The following is a 17465-nucleotide window of genomic DNA, read 5'->3' on the forward strand; positions in this document are numbered from 1 at the left end:
ATGGCGGCGGTGAGAGCAGTGAGGAGCTGGAACCGGTCATTAGGCCGTTTGGTGAGAAGCTGTTGCCTAAAATAAATCTGCTCGTAAGGGGAGCATATAGAACACGTGATAAATGCGCCTTATGTTTAATTCCTATTGTACAGTAATCATCACGCAGCCGGCGGGTTCTCCAGCTGCCAGCAATGCAACTATCATCATGCCTGGCAGTGGCTGATTATGATGGGAGTTGTAGTACACGGTTACAAGAATAACGATATCTGTACGTTTTAATGGATAATTCAGTCATTCTAGCTATTTATACAGATCCTATGCTTCCGCGCCCCTTAAAACAGTATTTAAAGTGCCCTGCTGTGTGTGTTCAGCTTCTCCTCACCTGTCGTGTTATTTTCCTTCAGGTCAGTTTGCGGGTGGTGAATGTATGCAGCAGGCGCCGGCTGCTCGCGCTGTCATGCCATCACACGCCTTACTCCGGGGGCCTACAGAATGCACATTACAGGCTCTTCAGGACGACGTCTGGTAAGCCGCCATGTATACTCCAAGATTCTATGTATGCATTCCGTCGGCTTCACTATCCTCCCTGCCGTGTGGATGCATTTGGCGTTTCTGTGACCCCTTTGCATGCGTACAGCTGGCGTTTCCTTGCCCTCCTTATGTCTGTGCCGTGTGATCTCTTGCCCGTTCTGCCCGCTTCTAGCTTCCATGTGATCTGCGTTTGTGATCTTCTGTGTTGCATGGTCTGCCGTACTGTCGTTCTTTGCTGCGGGTTTATAGACTTTCTGCCGCCCTTTTTGCTTTCATTCTTATTCCCTTTCTGTGTCTCTGTTTACATATATACAGAAGCCTCATCATGTATGTGCTGGCTTCCATTAGCTTTCTTGCGTAATCTATGTAGCACTTTTGTCCGCATGGTCATCACCCCATAGTCTACCCTTCTTCTTGCTATGCACCTTCCTTCTGCTGTTATTTGCTGTCAAGGTTATCCCGTTAAAGAAGAATGACACTTTCACTTTGTATTAGTTCATTGTGATCCAAAGGCACTAAGATGACCAAAATAAGGAAAACGGCCTGCACAGTGGTAGCCCAAAAAAATTATTCGCTTCTCACCTGTTCTATGAGTAGTGCCCTTTAGCCTTATGTCATTATTATGTACGGCACGTAGCTTTTTCTTGTTTTGCGGCTTCTGCCTGCCGTCATCACACATAACCCTGCCATGTCTATTTATCTTTTGCGTATTTTATTAGTTGTGAATGGTCAGATCATGCAGTTCAAGCTCTCAGACATTGGCGAAGGAATCACAGAGGTTACAGTGAAGGACTGGTAAGTGAATGAAGCCAATGACTTTCACAACTGATTGGCACCATTCCATAAGACCCCCATAGTGTACCAGTATAGGCTAGTCAGTACCCATAAATGTGGATCTGTTTGTGGCAGAAGTGCTTGGGGGGAAAAAAAAGTGTTGGACCTCAGTCGGTGGGGTAATCACTAATTCATTAACCTTTGGTTGGGAAGCTGTTATCTTTATTGGAGTATGACAAGGTTTGCTTCACTTAAATTTACACTGATAGATGAATTGTTGGCTAGTAAACTCAAAGGCTTGCCTTAACTCCACAGAATGGGGGGGCATTGGCCGCTAAGCTAGCATTTATACTTGAATAACAAACCTGTATATAAATACATGTTGATCTATACATTTGTTAGCAGTTTTGCTTGTTCCTGACTGTAAGTGCTGTGCGATAGGAGCAGGACTATCCATTCACGTCATCAGTCAGCTGCTGTAGGAACGTATATTTATAGTGTTTGGGTGTCTCTGTTTCTAGGATCGTTTCTTTTTTTTCGTCACTTGTGGTTATTGATCAGCCTTAGATACAGGTGTTCTTGGCATGAGCGCTCATTTGATCCTTTTTAGAATAGCCCAAAGATCATGGAGAGGAAAAGAGAATGAAAGCCCCACTCCCTATCAACAAAACTGTCCATAAGCACACTAGAGGGATAGATAACTGACATTTCTAGTTTGGTTTATCTTTTAAATACCACCAGTGTATTCCGGTGTGGATCCGGCCCCTGGTTCGCAGACCACCGGCTTTTTTTTTTTCTTCCCCTCGAGGAGCAGGAGGTTTATAGGGAAGCCTGGCTTTTGCCCGTTTCATGCCATAAAGACCAAATTTGGTTCCAAATGGAAAATAAGTAGTAATGACGGCGATTGCTCCGCAGTTAGAACTTTGGCTAAAGTTTATATATGCTGATCGTTGCTTTTATTGTCTTGTGTGTTGCTTAAAGGTAACTGCTTCTCTTTGCAGTCACACGACATAAGTCGTATCTGCATATGATGTCATGCAGTTCACAGGTAGACAAAGACTCTTGCGATAACTGACTAAGCATGAAAAGGTTTTGTAGACCAATAAATGCCTGAAGGCAACAGTCCTGATAGCTGAAGCGAGAAGGTAGCGTGCAATACTCTCTCCAAGTGACCTCAGTTTTCATTTCTATTTATGAAGATTTCCTATAAACTCCCTGGAAACCTTCTCCAATTAGTCTTAACTGTAATATAGTCCCTTTCAGCAGACTATTGGTGGCTGGATGTCTAAAAATGCTTATTTCTACTTGCTACCCTTGGGATCTGTTGCTCCTCATTCATTATTATATTAATAGGCTGGAATTGGGGTTCACCAACAGCAAATGAGCCGCAGGTTGCCTGTCATGTACTGTGGCTACCTCGGTGAAATCAATGCATACGTTGTTATACGAGGCTAACGGTTTGGTAGATGACCACGTGTTGTCCCATGAACACCACAAGTTTAGCAGCGCACAAAGCTTACTTATACAGGCGGATCTTACTGATGACTTTAAATCTGGAGGCTACCGTAATGGTTCTCTATACTCCATTGAATGTGCTAAATTATAATACAAGATATTTTAGCCCCCGGCTAGCATTTTGCTAGCGCACCACTTATGAAATCATTTATGGCCGATAGTAATCCTGTGGAACCACTAACTAGTAATTCTTTTTATACTGCAAATAAAGTTAGAAACCCCAAGTGGAGACCTGACTATTTTGTTTGTATGATTCTTCTATTTATGATGTTTATCCTTCCTCGATAACATTATTTTTATTGCTTTTGCTTTATTTTAACTTATCGGTGGGGAGATGTATGCATGAATACAAGAATTTTAGAAGGAAAGAGGTGAAACGACCGGTTCTTTTTTACATGACACCCGGATATATAGGGTTCTCCAAAAATATACAAAAATATATGGTGTGTGTGTTTTGTGACAGTTGCGTGACGTGCGGCCGCGCTCTCTCTTCACTCAGGTACGTGAAAGAAGGCGACGCGGTCTCCCAGTTTGACAGCATCTGTGAGGTGCAGAGCGACAAAGCCTCGGTGACCATTACCAGCCGCTACGATGGCGTCATAAGGAAGCTGCATTACAACGTAGATGACACGGCGTTTGTGGGAAAGCCTCTCGTAGACATTGAGACGGATGTTTTAAAAGGTCCGTAATCCAGAGGTTTTCGTAACAATACTGCAAGTGAAATAAACATCCCACCCCTGCCAACTACAAACCTAAAACAAATTTAGCCCATCATCGCAATCGGTTTTTGATCTTGTCTTATATTTAAGATTTAAATTCCCCCGTTCTGATGGGAGTCTGTTCCATGTATTTACTACATCCTTACAGTATATCTAAGCATCTGACCCCCTTACCTTTAGACCTCTAGTTCTAACATTTCTCCTCCTTTGGAATAAACTTCCCTCCTGTACTTTGCTAAATCTCATAATGTACTTAATTGTTTCTATCACATACCCTTTCTCCTCTAAGCTGTGGTGGATAACTGGAACAGCCTTCCAGTAGATGTTAATACACTGGAGGAATTAAAACATCAATTGCTTCTTTCAACTTGTTTTGCCAGATTTCTCAAAATATCCTGGTTTATAAGACTATTTAAAAAATGTTAAACTTTGTGACGTGAACTATATGATTGGAGCGCAGCATGTAACCATCTCAACAGTATTGGGATGTATTTGGATCGTATAGAATAGAAGTGAAAACCAACTTCTGTTATGTCTTAGATCGCATAACCCCCCCCCCCCCCCACCCTGACTGAATTCTGAACGGAATCACTGGCCGCTTTTTAGTTCAAACATACTTTGGTTGAATTAAACAACCAGGGATTCTGCAAATAACTTCACGGGCTCTTCGTTCATGGATTTAATTTGCTTCTGCGGTGATCGGTATTCAGCAATCGTGTTTTAGGCACAAAGATGGGAGTTTCACAGCAAATCCCACCAGAAATGTGTAAATTAACCATTTTATTAGGAAGTCTGGTGCTGTTACAAGCAGCAGAGATATGTTAATATAGCCCCTAGAGATGCCTGTAGTATGGCTCCTAGATAGAGATGCCCCCAGTGGGAACATTACTACAACACGAACAGAGAGTAAAGTATCGTTCTTAGAGGACTGGCTCGTTTAATAAAAGGTTATCCGAGACCCTGGTTCTGTAACTCTTTTTCTCGTAGTTATTATGATGTGAAATCAGCTATGGTTCTACATTTAAACAAGAGATTTCTGACCTGTGCCAAATGGCTGACAACCCCCAGGTTCCCCCTTTGTTTAAGCGCTCTCTGTTCCAGATGTGGCTCCTGAAGAAGATGTTGTGGAAACGCCTGCAGTGTCTCACGAAGAGCACACACACCAGGAAATAAAGGGACACAAGACCTTAGCCACTCCAGCAGTTCGACGTCTCGCGATGGAGAACAACGTAAGCTTGGCATAACTGGAGTATCGACCCATGTGCATCTTCTTAGGATGTATGTGAGGTCTTCATTTCCTATAATGGTCAACTGGAATGATTATACTGTCCTTTTCATGTATCGCAAGAATGTTCAACCCAAGTTTTCATTCTTTAATGTGAGGATCTTTTACTCCTTTCTTTCTCAGATAAAACTTAGCGAAATTGTTGGCACTGGGAAGGACGGACGCATCCTCAAAGAGGACATTCTTAGCTTTTTGGCCAAACAGACGGGGGCCATTCTTCCACCATCTCCACAGATGGAGATCATACCACCTCCTCCAAGGACAGATACCACCAAGCCTTCTGCGTGGGAAAAGGTTACCAGCGTTCCCGCTGCTTTCGCTAAACCCGCTGTATTCACAGGAAAAGATGTCACTGAACCTTTGAAAGGTAATCGGGATCCCAAAGTACATATTAAGGTCTACCCTTGTTTGCTCTTAAACTTCTGAAACTTTTCGTTATTCTGTTCCGTTGTTCTTTTTGAAGAGTGCTGCCTTTGCATTTCTTCCCAGAACATCCGTGGTCACCAGTTCCCCAATGGACTAGCGTCTCCTTCATAACTTACAAATGTACCATACGCTCCTCATTATCTTACAGGTCAATACTTTGTTGGAGACATTTAGAGACTCGTTCTACCATGAGGACTCCAACCTCTGGATTAAGCACTGGTGAAACCCTTTCCAACCTGATCACCCTAGATGTTTACAAACGCTAGCCTGAGTTGAAAAGAGTAGCTGATTTGTTCATCTTGAATTCTTCTTCAGTTTAGTGACCGTTCGGCTAACAGCTGTTCACAGTAGAGTAACAGCTGAATTAACCCATCACCAATGCCCTCTTGGCAGTCCAGGTTCCGAGTTGAGCCGCTGCTGAAATTAATTCCAGCCAATGTTAGGAGATCTGTGAGGAACCTCAAGAGATAGACATTTTTGAGCACCCTTACGAAAAATAAAATAAGTTCAGTTTACTTCAGCTGCCTTGTGGAAACGGCAGGCTCATTTTTCCATACATGTAGTTTGATGGTGGGATTTTGATGGAAAGAGACAGGCAACAAGTCATGATTGTACAGTATTGTTGTTTCATTTACTGGTGGGGTGAATGTAACGGGGAAACTCACAAAACGACTAATGTGGGCAGTCGAGCGTCACTTCTTATTTTCCTTTATAAGCATGTAAAAAAAACAAAAAACAATAAACCTCTTCTGCATGTATTGCTTTTAACCTGTATTGACTGGAAACGTAAATTGTGTTATATTTTGGATAAGAACAGTATGTTCCAAAGAAAGTTCCATTGGTTAACAAGGTTTTGCTGCAAATATTTAAATGACACTTTTTAACCCATAGGCTACAATATAATCTATGCAGGAAACAAAGCTGACTTGCAAATTGAAACCATGCATTAAGCTTTTTTTCCCCCTTGTACCTATGTATACCCCCATAATGAACTCTGGGAGCTAACCACCTTCTTTCTACATGTTGAGTAAGATATTGTGGTTGTTTAATACACAAGTCCTTCATTCTAGGTTGTCCTCTTCTGGTTAGGATTAGTGTTTTGCTCCTCCACCGCGTTTCTTTTATTTGTCTTTGTTCTGGTTGTCTTCTCCTGCCGCAGGGTTCCACAGGGCAATGGTCAAGACAATGTCTGCAGCACTGAAGATTCCTCACTTTGGTTACTGTGACGAGATAGACGTGACGAGGCTTGCTGAGCTTAGGAAGGATCTGAAACATGTGGCCGAAGCGCGTGGAGTCCGTCTATCCTTCATGCCATTTTTCCTAAAGGTGAGATCATATAGTGTCTGTGATACTTGTGGAATATGAAGAGCTGTGAAGTTAGTCACAGCTCTTCATAGTCTAATGCCATCTCAATTCTTTCATCAGGCAGCCAGTCTGGGTCTGCTACACTACCCAATACTTAATGCTTCAGTGGATGAGGCCTGCCAGAACATCACCTACAAGGTATGTCAGTGACCGGTGTCGGTGAGTCCTGCAGAAAGTTCTTGACAGAACCGGCCACAATGCATGATATAGTAACATTTAATATAATGGCAGATAGGAACCATTCGGCCCATCTAATCTGCCTATTTTTCCTGATGTTGAGACTCAACCGTTGTCACTTCTTGGTCTTGTCTTAGATTCAGGAAAGCTTTATGTCTATCCCATGCATGTTTAAATTCCCTCACGTGTTTAGCCTCTACCACCTCTGCTGGAAGGCTGTTCCCAAAGTAAAGCAAGAATTCAGTGCAGACACAGCGACTATTGCCTAGCCTGCCGCTATGTCAAAGTACCCCAAGTTTAGTGAGCCTTATCTTATTTTTCATGACCATTGCACCTATCTACCACCCTTTCACTAAAGAAAAAAAAATATATGTATAATACAGATTAGTTTATTTTGGCAGAAAATAGTTTATGGAGACGGCAACATTTGTTCTTTGTCTAGGCTGCTCATAATATTGGGATTGCTATGGACACGGCACAGGGTCTCATTGTCCCTAATGTGAAAAACGTGCAAGTCCGAAGTATCTTTGAGATCGCTGCTGAGCTGAACCGATTGCAGAGTTTGGGATCAACTGGTCAGCTTGGGGCCACGGATCTCACAGGGGGAACATTTACCCTGTCCAACATTGGATCGGTGAGTAAAATGAACAAAGAAAACCCTTTGTGTCAGATGCGCAAGGATGATTAACGTGTTTTTTTTCTTTCTTTCTTTTTCTTTCCTTCCAGATTGGGGGTACGTATGCTAAACCCGTTATATTACCTCCAGAGGTAGCAATAGGAGCCATTGGAAAACTGCAGGTTGGTATACTTAATATTGTGTTTACTTATGTGATCTAGTTCTTTTCAATGATCTGGATACAATAATTATCATGTGTGTTTGCTAGTGACACTTATGTGTTTTTTACCCTCCTGGCAAAAATATAATCATTTACTATAATATCTGGCATGGTGCTACTGGATGAATTCAAATCAATTTAAATCACAACAGTTGGTACAAAATCTTGTAAAAAAATAAAAAAATAGTATAGTAGGTTTGTTTTAGATTGGCAAATTGTTCCATTTTTTTTGTTCCAAAATTGTTCCAAATTTACACGATGTCATAATCTGCTATTCTACAGGTGGTTCCAAGGTTCGATGCCAAGGGTCAGGTTGTGAAGGCTCAGATCATAAACATCAGTTGGTCAGCAGACCATAGGATTATCGATGGTGCAACAATGTCTCGATTCTCTAACATATGGAAATCTTACCTGGAGAATCCGTCTTCCATGCTAATGGATCTGAAATGAGACCGGAGGGAACGCTGACAGCCCCAAAGAGGAAAAACACCTCCTCTTCCCCCTTCTTTAAGGGACACTAAACTCCTCTCCTACCCCCCGAAAAATACCTCAGCCTGCTTGTCGTTCTCCTGGCCAGCAGACACAAATGTGAGTGGAGGGTTTATGTGGCGTGACACCAGGGTCCAGACAAATGATAGGCCGAGACTTTAACCCCTTCTCTTCCAGGACAGCAGCAATGCAAGCACTGTGGGATTGCTTTTCAATGTGGCTAGTCCACTTGGCAGTGAAAGGGTTAAAGTGATGGTTGGTATCTCAAGTCTAACGAGACTGTGACAAACACACACACTCGAGATTTCTGAGACTGTTAAGAGCCACTGGGATCACATAGGTGGAATGCTTCTTCTGATCTAACTGTATTTTAATCATGCGTTGAGATTGTGTGGGTATAAATGCTTTGCGGATGTAGCAGACTAACTCTTCCCCGGCTAGAACGCTGGAACTAGCGAGGAAAATGCCAGATCTATCATGTTATGTCAGGGAAGTGTAGTTTTCTCAAGTGAGTCTTGTGATCTGGAGTAAATCATAACACTCCTAGTGTGGAACATTCTACGTCGGAATGGGGTGTTGTGATTGGTCACAGCCTTCTTCAGCGACTGCATTTTAGCGCCCAGTGATAGGTCATTAAAAAGGGATGGAGTCCTGGTTGGAAGGCCTATCTCCCATGCTGTTACACTACGCACAGACCAATAAAAAGTATGTTGATTTAAATGGATGTTATAAAAAAAAAAATTGACTAATCATTTTAAATTGTCCTGGAGCAGAATTTCATGCCTGCACTCCATTGACCCAGTACTGTTCAAAACGGATATTAATAAAGGTTGGGGTTATTGGAACGCACACACATTGTCTCAGTCCTTCTGGAAAGTATAGAGTGAGCTGTTGTGTTGATGCTACACGCTGAGTGGTGCAAGTGCCTTTTTCCTGAGTATTGAAAATCGAGCAGCCTTAACCACAGAGGGGGCAACACAACCCCAGTTGGCCTCTAAGGCCTGTCATACCTGCTGGTGGTGTGTATTGTGGTGGAGATCTGTGCCGCCGCTGCCCCTGACCTCTACACTATGGATTTGTTTCATGGTATGTGTACTTCCTAATGCTGGGATTTGGCACTCCGCAACATCCAAAGGTGAAAAAACACAAAAGGACCAAGCAATGGCGTAGAGCTGTGTGCTGTTGACTGCGCAGACCTCCAGTGTGGGCTCCTAAGGTAAGCTTTGCCCTAGGGCAGATGCCCCTTTTGGCCCTGTTAGTAAAGTTCATGGAAAAAAAATCATTCCACTTATTGCAATCTCTCTGCCAAGACACAGACCAATGCATAACCTGCAGATCCTGAACGGGTTAAGTATGCCTAAACTGTACTAAAGGTGCTGTTCCTCTACTCTCTCCAGTAATTCTTTGAAAATATAAAGTGCAATTTTTTTGGGAGGGGGGGTTATTTATTTTATTGGTCTTACTTGCTTAACACACCAGTGCAATTAACATTTTATCTGCATGGAACAGCACATTATAATGTTACAAGGCAGGTAATTCAAACATTTACATTAGTATTAATATAAAGTATAATTAGGTTCTAGTGTTGGCTGTTCATAATTAATAGAAAAAGCAAGAGAGTTGAAACCACATAATTTCTGCCAACCCTTCCTTTAAGGAATAAGCACCTTTGTGTGTCACTGTTTAGCACTTTTACCCAGGAACACAGATAATGATACATAATGAATTTGCAGATAGCAAAACTAATAATCTAGCAAGCAAACCAAGTCTGTTGACATCAACACAAAGAAGTTAAGATTCTTGTAGCAACTATACTTTTAGGTAAACCCAACCACCTCCATTGGCATCGATGTATACTGGATAAAGATGACATCGGCCCTCTGCAGATAATACAGGATAGAATCTTATGTGATGTGACTGGGAGTATTCAGTACACAAAAAAAAGTCATCATACACGGGACGCCTGAAGCCACAATTTAGTGCCATTAATCCGTTGTAATAAAATATGCAGATTGAAACGGAGTAAATAACACAAAACCTTTACTTTTCCTCTCACTGATTTCTGGGCCTAGAAAGTTTTGTCCTCTGAAGTGACGACAAATCCAGGAGGGCGTTTTATCTCTGGATAAGTAAAATTAAATAGTTCTATTTATTCCTGCAGTAAGTATAGTGCCAGGAACCAGACAACCAAATACACACCAGGACAGGCTCTGCCACACCGACACACACACACACACACCAGGACAGGCTCTGCCACACCAATACCCAAAAGACACACACCAGGACAGGCTCTGTCACACAGACACCCAAAAGACACACACCAGGACAGGCTCTGCCACACAGACCCCCCAAAAGACACACACCAGGACAGGCTCTGCCACACAGACCCCCCAAAAGACACACACCGGGACAGGCTCTGCCACACAGACGCCCAAACATACACACACCAGGATATGCTCTGCCACACCGACACCCAAACACACACACTAGGACAGGCTCTGTCACACTGACACCCAAACACACACAAGGATAGGCTCTGCCACACCGACACCCAAACACACAGACCAGGACGGGCTCTGCCACACCGACACCCAAACACACAGACCAGGACGGGCTCTGCCACACCGACACCCAAACACACACACCAGGACAGGATTTGCCACACCGGCACCCAAACACACACACACCAAGACAGGCTCTGCCACACACACACCAAGACACGCTCTGCCACACCGACACCCAAACACACACACACACACACACACACACACACAAGGAAAGGCCCTGCCACACAGACAACCAACACGCACACCAGGACAGGCTCTACCACACAGACGCCCAAACATACACACACACCAGGACGGGCTCTGCCACACTGATACTTAACCACACACACCAGGACAGGCTCTGCCACACCGGCACCCAAACACACACACCAGGACAGGCTCTGCCACACCGACACCCAAACACACACACACACCAGGACAGGCTCTGCCACATTCCTGTTTAATGTTTTAATGATAATCTACTGGAGTGTGTACGTTGCATGAAACCGAGTGAGTTCACAGTGGTTGCTTATTCCCACGGCTTAATACCTAGAAGCTTTCTGGGAATTTAAATCTTCCCGTAATTACATTTTGTTGAAGCACGACACAACTATAGCTTTGTGTTTCTTGGCACAATGCAAACTGCTTCCAGGGGTTTTGTTATGTTCCGTTGACTCTGAATGCAGCAACAAATAATTATATATTATTAATATATTGAATATTTAACCCCTTTGTAACGGACTGTTCTTCAATTATTGTACGCTTCGTGACCAAGGCTGTTTTAACATTTCTGTGGTGCTCGTGCTCAGCTGTAATTTTCTTCTTTCTAAATGACTGTACATATTATACACATATTATATATTGTTTGTTGTTTTTTTTTTCCAAGACAAGAAGGGATATCTTTACCATTATTTTGATCATATCAAATATAATGAATAAAGAAATATTTGAATAAGGGCAATACGTACAATAGTATTGTTGTTTTGTAAGGGAGTAAAATGCCTTTTTACATCCTACATAACTATTCCATAATCTTGTATTTTGGGGGGGAGGTTATTTAATGTATATATCTAGCGGAAGAAGCACGAGGTGTTTGGGCACTTATTTTTACATTTTATTTTGTTTTTTACATTTTATTTGAACTGGATGGTTCCCCTTATGATGTGCGTATTGGCTCGATTATAGGCTGCACCCGATTATAGGCTGCACACGATTATAGGCTGCACCCTAAACGTTTGGTGCTATTTTAAAGAAAAATGTATTTTTAAAGAAAAAATACACATAAGTGTAATGATAAAACAGTATTTTACCTAATACACAGGAATACATGTATTTTAAAATTTTTGGTATCATTTTTGGTGCGTAACAGTTAGTCAGCATATGTTATATATAAACAGAAATATGGAAACCAATAGATGGTTAAGGTCCCCCTTAATTCATAATGCTCCTTATTTGTAGATATGCCCCTCTGACCCCCCAGATATGCTTTATGCCCCCCAAGTGCCAGTCTGCCCCCAGATATCCTTTATGGCCCCAGATATTCTTTATGCACCCTAGAAATGCCACTCTGCCCCCTGATATGCCACTCTGCCCCCCTGATATGCCTCTCTGCTCCCCTGATATGCCACCCACCCCAGACTTACCAATGCACCACCACACTCCCTGGTGTCTAGTGGGTGCCGTCTGCGGGGTGCGCGTAGACAACCTCGGCTGCCGGCACTTCCGCTGGGGCTTGTATGACGGAGAAGCACCGGCGGAAGTGCCGACAGCGGAGGTTGTCTACGCGCATCGCCGCAGCTGGTGAACATCTGTGCGATGCGCTTAGACAACCTCCGCTGCTGGCACTTCCGCCGGGGCTTCTATGGTGGAGCACTGGAAGGTTATGTCAAGCCGGTACTCCACCATAGAAGCCCCGGCGGAAGTGCTGGCAGTGGAGGTTGTCTACGTGCATCGCCCAGGCGTCCACCGGCTGCCGGAGAGTAGGATCCAGGTCCCCTGCAGCGCTAAATGAAAAAGAATCAATGATTGTTTTCTAAGCTCATTTAACCCCATGACATATCGGGCACGTCAATTGTCGTTAACTGCATGTTTTTCTGTAACAAAGGGGGTTAAACTCATGTAAAGGTAACTAAGATTAATGTAATCGAAGTATAGTGGAACACGGGGGTTACCAATTATGTTTTCCCCTGGGTCACCTTGTTAGAAACATACATTTTGATGGCAGATCCATTAGGCCCCTCTACCCTGCCCATTTCAGACCTTAATCAGTCCTTGGTTTTTTGTTAGATTCAGGATAGCCATATGTCTATCCTATACATTATTGTACACCTTGAGAACACTACATTATGCAGTGGAGTAGCCAAGCCATAAGAGATCTGTTCTAATTAGTGCTGAAAAACTAATCTATAAAATCGATAATGAAAATCGTTGTCAACAAACTTCATTGTTGATTAGTTGAATCGATTTTATTGACTATAAGATGAGGGTTTAATCAGAGCAAATGTTCTGAAAAATACCCCTCGTTTTATAATCCGACCTTAAATAGAGGTTGGATTATAACACTAAAATCCAGATCCCCCGCAGCGCTGCAGGAGACCTCCACTTCCGCCGGAGCTTCTATGACTGAGCGAGGGCATGACATTACCTTCTGGTGCTCCATCATAGAAGCACTGGCGGAAGTGGAGGGCAGAAGCTGAGGTTGTCTGTACACATCGCGCAGATGCCCACCAGCTGCTAGGGAGGAGGATCCAGGCCCCCTTCAGCGCTGCGGAGGATACTTCTGTCTGGCAGCCGGTTGGTGTCTGTGCGATGCCCTTCACTTCCGCTGGGGCTTCTATGATGGAGCACCAGTGTCACTTGACCTTCTGGTGCTCAGTCATAGAAGCTCTAGCAAAAGTGCTGGCCAGCAGCGGAGGTTCACCGGCTGCCCCCTAGGTGTATCAGGGGGTATAGTAGCTTATAGGGAGGTATAAGGCATATCTGGGGGCAGTGTGGCATATCAGAGGGCACAGTGCCATATAGGGATATAAGGCATATCAGTATAAAGTATATATGGAGGTATAAGGGATATCTGGGGGACAGAGTGGCATATATGAAGGTATAAGGCATATCTGGGGGCAAAGTGGCATATAGGGGGATATAAGGCATATCATGGGGCACATTGGCATATAGGGGGTATAAGGCATATCTGGGGGTAGAGTGCATATAGGGGGTATAAGGCATATCAGGGGGGCACAGTGACATATAGGCGGTATAAGGCATATCAGGGGCTATTAGACATATCGGGGGCACAGTGGCATATTAGGGAGGCAGAGTGGCACGCCTGGGGTCAGATGTGCAGAACTGGGGGGCAGGTTAGCAAACAAAAGAAAAAAAAACAAGAAATGCATTTCTCTCAACCATAGTTTTATTAAATATGAAAAAAATAGTTTACATGTGAATTAATATTTACTAATAAAATGTTTTTAAGTATTAAAACCTAGTTTGAGAAATATTGTTTGGGTTCTAAAATATAGCTTTTATTATTATGTCAGTAAAATAAGAAGGCAAGTAGGGAATAAAAGGGTTAATGACAGGTTATTGTTAAGTTTGTTCATTACATTATTTTAAATAAAAGAAAAATTTGCATATATATTTTTTAATTAATCGATCAATCGAAAAAATAATCGGCCAACTTATAGATTATGAACGTAATCGTTATTTGCAGCCCTAGTTCTAATGTTTTCAGTTTCTACAGCAACTTGTGGACAAAGAAGACAGTAGACAAAGGAAAAATTTACCATGCTTGAAAAAAATGCATTTTTCCTCCTTTTCAACATATGCTGTATTTGCACAAAACTTTACCAAGTTATCTCAACTGGATATCTATTTCCATTAAGTTGTGAGTTTAAAAGTTCAATAAAGGACAACTGTAGTGGGAAAAAGAAATGCTTCTTTCAATTCTTTAAACATCAGATATGCTGTAAAACTTTAAAGCAAGGAATACCCTTTTTTTCAAGCTCCAACACTCTCCATACAGCCTGCTGCGTGTATCCTTATTGAGTAACCTGACTGAAGATGCGCGTCCCTGTCTGTATGTGACTTTTGCGCATGCATGGTGGCCATTTTTATTGCTGAACTTTGGTTGCATGGACGAAGACCACCCAAAGTTAGTTTATCTATTTGGTGGTGTGCATAATAGGTCTAATTTCTGTGAAGGCAAATCTGGAAGAGGATGTGATTATTTGAGATGCGCACATAGTAATACTTTGCGTTATGTGTGGTGGATGGAGAGTGCCATCCATTCACCAAACTTACCGCATGTTCCACTTGGTTATATTAAGATTTAAACCGATCTGAAAATACATGAAAAAAGGTTTCTTGCTACATTGCAAACAGCGTAAAAGGAATGCTTTACAAGAGGAACTAAAGTTTACTATTGTGTTCAGCTTTTAAAAATAAAGCATCCCGTCCTTCCTATAAATGTTTGGCTACAAGTTGAGGGTTAACCGAAATGAGACAACACAACGTATATTCATAAAGAAGAAACATTACAACCTCAAAGTTATTTACAAGCCAGAAGTCAAAGTTTTAGGAGTGCCTGACTGTTGTTTTCTCGGAGCCGCAGTGCCACTTCTTTTTGTAATAATTATTATTAATTAAGCTTTGACTATTGCTTGCTTTTAATGTGTCCTGGGGGGGAGGAAGGGAGTCTATTGTGTGGATGGTGGGAGGACGGCGGCACGGTTACATGGCAACGTCATAATGTGAGGTTAAAATGCAATTCTAGAAAGGGGCAGGTTTATTTGGCGATACGAGAACACAAAACTGGCACTAGTATGGTGGGGGCCGAGAATACACACGGAGGGGGACTGGATGGCAGAAGGGGAAAACAAACAGTAAAGGATACTATGAAAAAACGAGAACGATAAAGATAGAAAGGAGAACGATAAAGATAGAAAGGAGAATCCTGTCTGGAAGAAGGATAGAGAGGAGCAAGCGCTACAAATACAGAAACTCATCAGAAGAGAACTTTAAAGGTATCACAACTCATGAAGTTATTTAGGCTTCACTCAGTTGTCATTTTTTTTTTACCTGATACATAGGCGATACATACAGGGCGATAGCAAATACGCCAAATACGAAAGAGGCATATGGACAACTCTTAATCAAGAAGAGTTCTTTCATTCTTGAAAGCTGCCTTATGTGTTCTTAGATTTATTTTTTTTTTAAAAAGGGTTTAGAAGTTATACCCTCATTTAAAAAAAAATTGAATGGTTGGTGTGTTCGGTGTTAAAAGCTCTATTATTTGCCACTTGTATGCTCGGTATGTTAAAGATGCTCTCCCATTTTATTCTGCTGAATGTAACACTTTTGTACCTAAAAGCATTATTAGAAACACAATGCCGAGTACTAATGAACCCAAAAGTAATTATTTAGCCACAAAATTTTGCTTCACTTATAATTTGTGCCAGGAACATTAAATTGCATTTAGTTAATTGCAAGGTTGTGCGTTGTTTAGTCTGAAACTTCCAAAGGAAAGAATAAAATGACAGATCTGCTAGCGTTAAAAAGCTTAGTAATGTTTGTCTAAATAGATGTTTATAATATTTTGGTGGCCTCTCTAAATTGTAGTCTTCTTTATTCAGCAATTTAGGATTTCCTAAACAGAATAAAGCGATGAACCCTGGTATTTACTAAACTATGAGTTCTTAGATAGGAATGATGAGAAGATCTCACCAACTGCACTGTGCCATATGAAGGGCTGTCCCAGGCAAAGTCCTCTGCAGAAAGTTTAGAAATAGGTTTGTATATGTGAACTTCTGGCGCTTGTTAGGACCCAGGTCTAGTTCATGGATAGTTTGTAGTAATAATAATTACTGATGTCCCAATCCTTGATCTTTACTGCTACAATTCTATGGACCTGCCTTTCCCAACGATAATAGATCCAAGCCTGATGTTCCAAACAAGAAGCCTGATGGAGGGTCAGTAACTGGCGATCTTACAGATTATGTCTGAGTCCTAGTTTGGTTTTCCTTAGCAAGCAAGTTTCCCAAATCCAGGCAATTTGGTATACAAATCAGTAAATTACCGGTATATAGTCAATATTATTATATATATATTATTAAATATAATAAATATTAATGTGAATCAACTATTTGGCAGATGTAGGTCTGCAAACATTTGTTTTAATTAGTTTATGCATATATATATATATATATATATATATATATTAAAAAAGATGCATCAACATAGCTTTTTTGTCCTTTTGAAACTTACTAGCATCTACAAAAAAAAATACGACGCCTACCAATTATTTTTACCTAGTATGTAAGGTAAATGTACTTTGCCTGTTTGCACACCGGCATGTTAATTAACACAGAGGCTCCAATTACAGGTTTTATCATTGAGCGATTGAAAGATGGATCCAAGTCAGGATCTTGAACCCAGACGCTGGATGCACCCCAACAAACCAAAGACCCATCAGAAGAGGAGTGAGTGGGAGTCCTCCCTGAGTATCAACCAACAGCAAAGTAATGACTCAGGGAGGAAAAGGAAGACCATCACTCAGGATCATCCCAAAGTCAGAAGTCGTCTGGCAACAGAACCTATGAACAAACATTTCTTTATCCCAGAAACAGATCTCCAACCGCAACCTAAGAAATGCTTTTCAGCCGAAGAGGCATCAAGAGTAATTAAGTCTGTTCTGGACCAAGAGCTGCAGGACAGTAGATATGATGCAGCAAACAGCCATCGCAGGGCCCTGCAGCTCGCGGATCTAGTAAAGTCGGCAGTCAGGGAGTTGGGGTACGAGAGATACAAGCTTGTGTGT

At 42.1% G+C, this 17465-nt stretch overlaps 1 protein-coding gene across 1 annotated transcript; it reads left to right on the forward strand.

Annotated features, from left to right (window-relative positions):
- On the forward strand, nt 1-8069 carry LOC149283306 (lipoamide acyltransferase component of branched-chain alpha-keto acid dehydrogenase complex, mitochondrial-like). Its single transcript, XM_089497696.1, has 11 exons — nt 1-51; nt 396-516; nt 1242-1317; nt 3311-3492; nt 4632-4759; nt 4939-5182; nt 6401-6567; nt 6667-6744; nt 7226-7417; nt 7510-7581; nt 7902-8069. Exons 1-11 carry the CDS (start codon nt 1-3, stop codon nt 8067-8069), a joined length of 1479 nt encoding a protein of 492 aa, XP_089353822.1.
- Nucleotides 8070-17465: the final 9396 nt, after the last annotated feature.

This window comes from Sceloporus occidentalis, unplaced genomic scaffold, assembly GCF_023333645.1.
Source record: "Sceloporus occidentalis isolate IW3139 unplaced genomic scaffold, rSceOcc1.0.p SCAF_106, whole genome shotgun sequence".
Lineage (NCBI taxonomy): Eukaryota > Metazoa > Chordata > Lepidosauria > Squamata > Phrynosomatidae > Sceloporus > Sceloporus occidentalis.

Bases quoted from the DNA above. Each gene is read 5' to 3' on its own strand.
- LOC149283306 (XM_089497696.1), top strand. From the start codon at position 1: ATGGCGGCGGTGAGAGCAGTGAGGAGCTGGAACCGGTCATTAGGCCGT. The intron at 517-1,241 runs GTAAGCCGCCAT...GTATTTTATTAG, and splicing joins GCTCTTCAGGACGACGTCTG to TTGTGAATGGTCAGATCATG. The intron at 7,582-7,901 runs GTTGGTATACTT...GCTATTCTACAG, and splicing joins GAGCCATTGGAAAACTGCAG to GTGGTTCCAAGGTTCGATGC.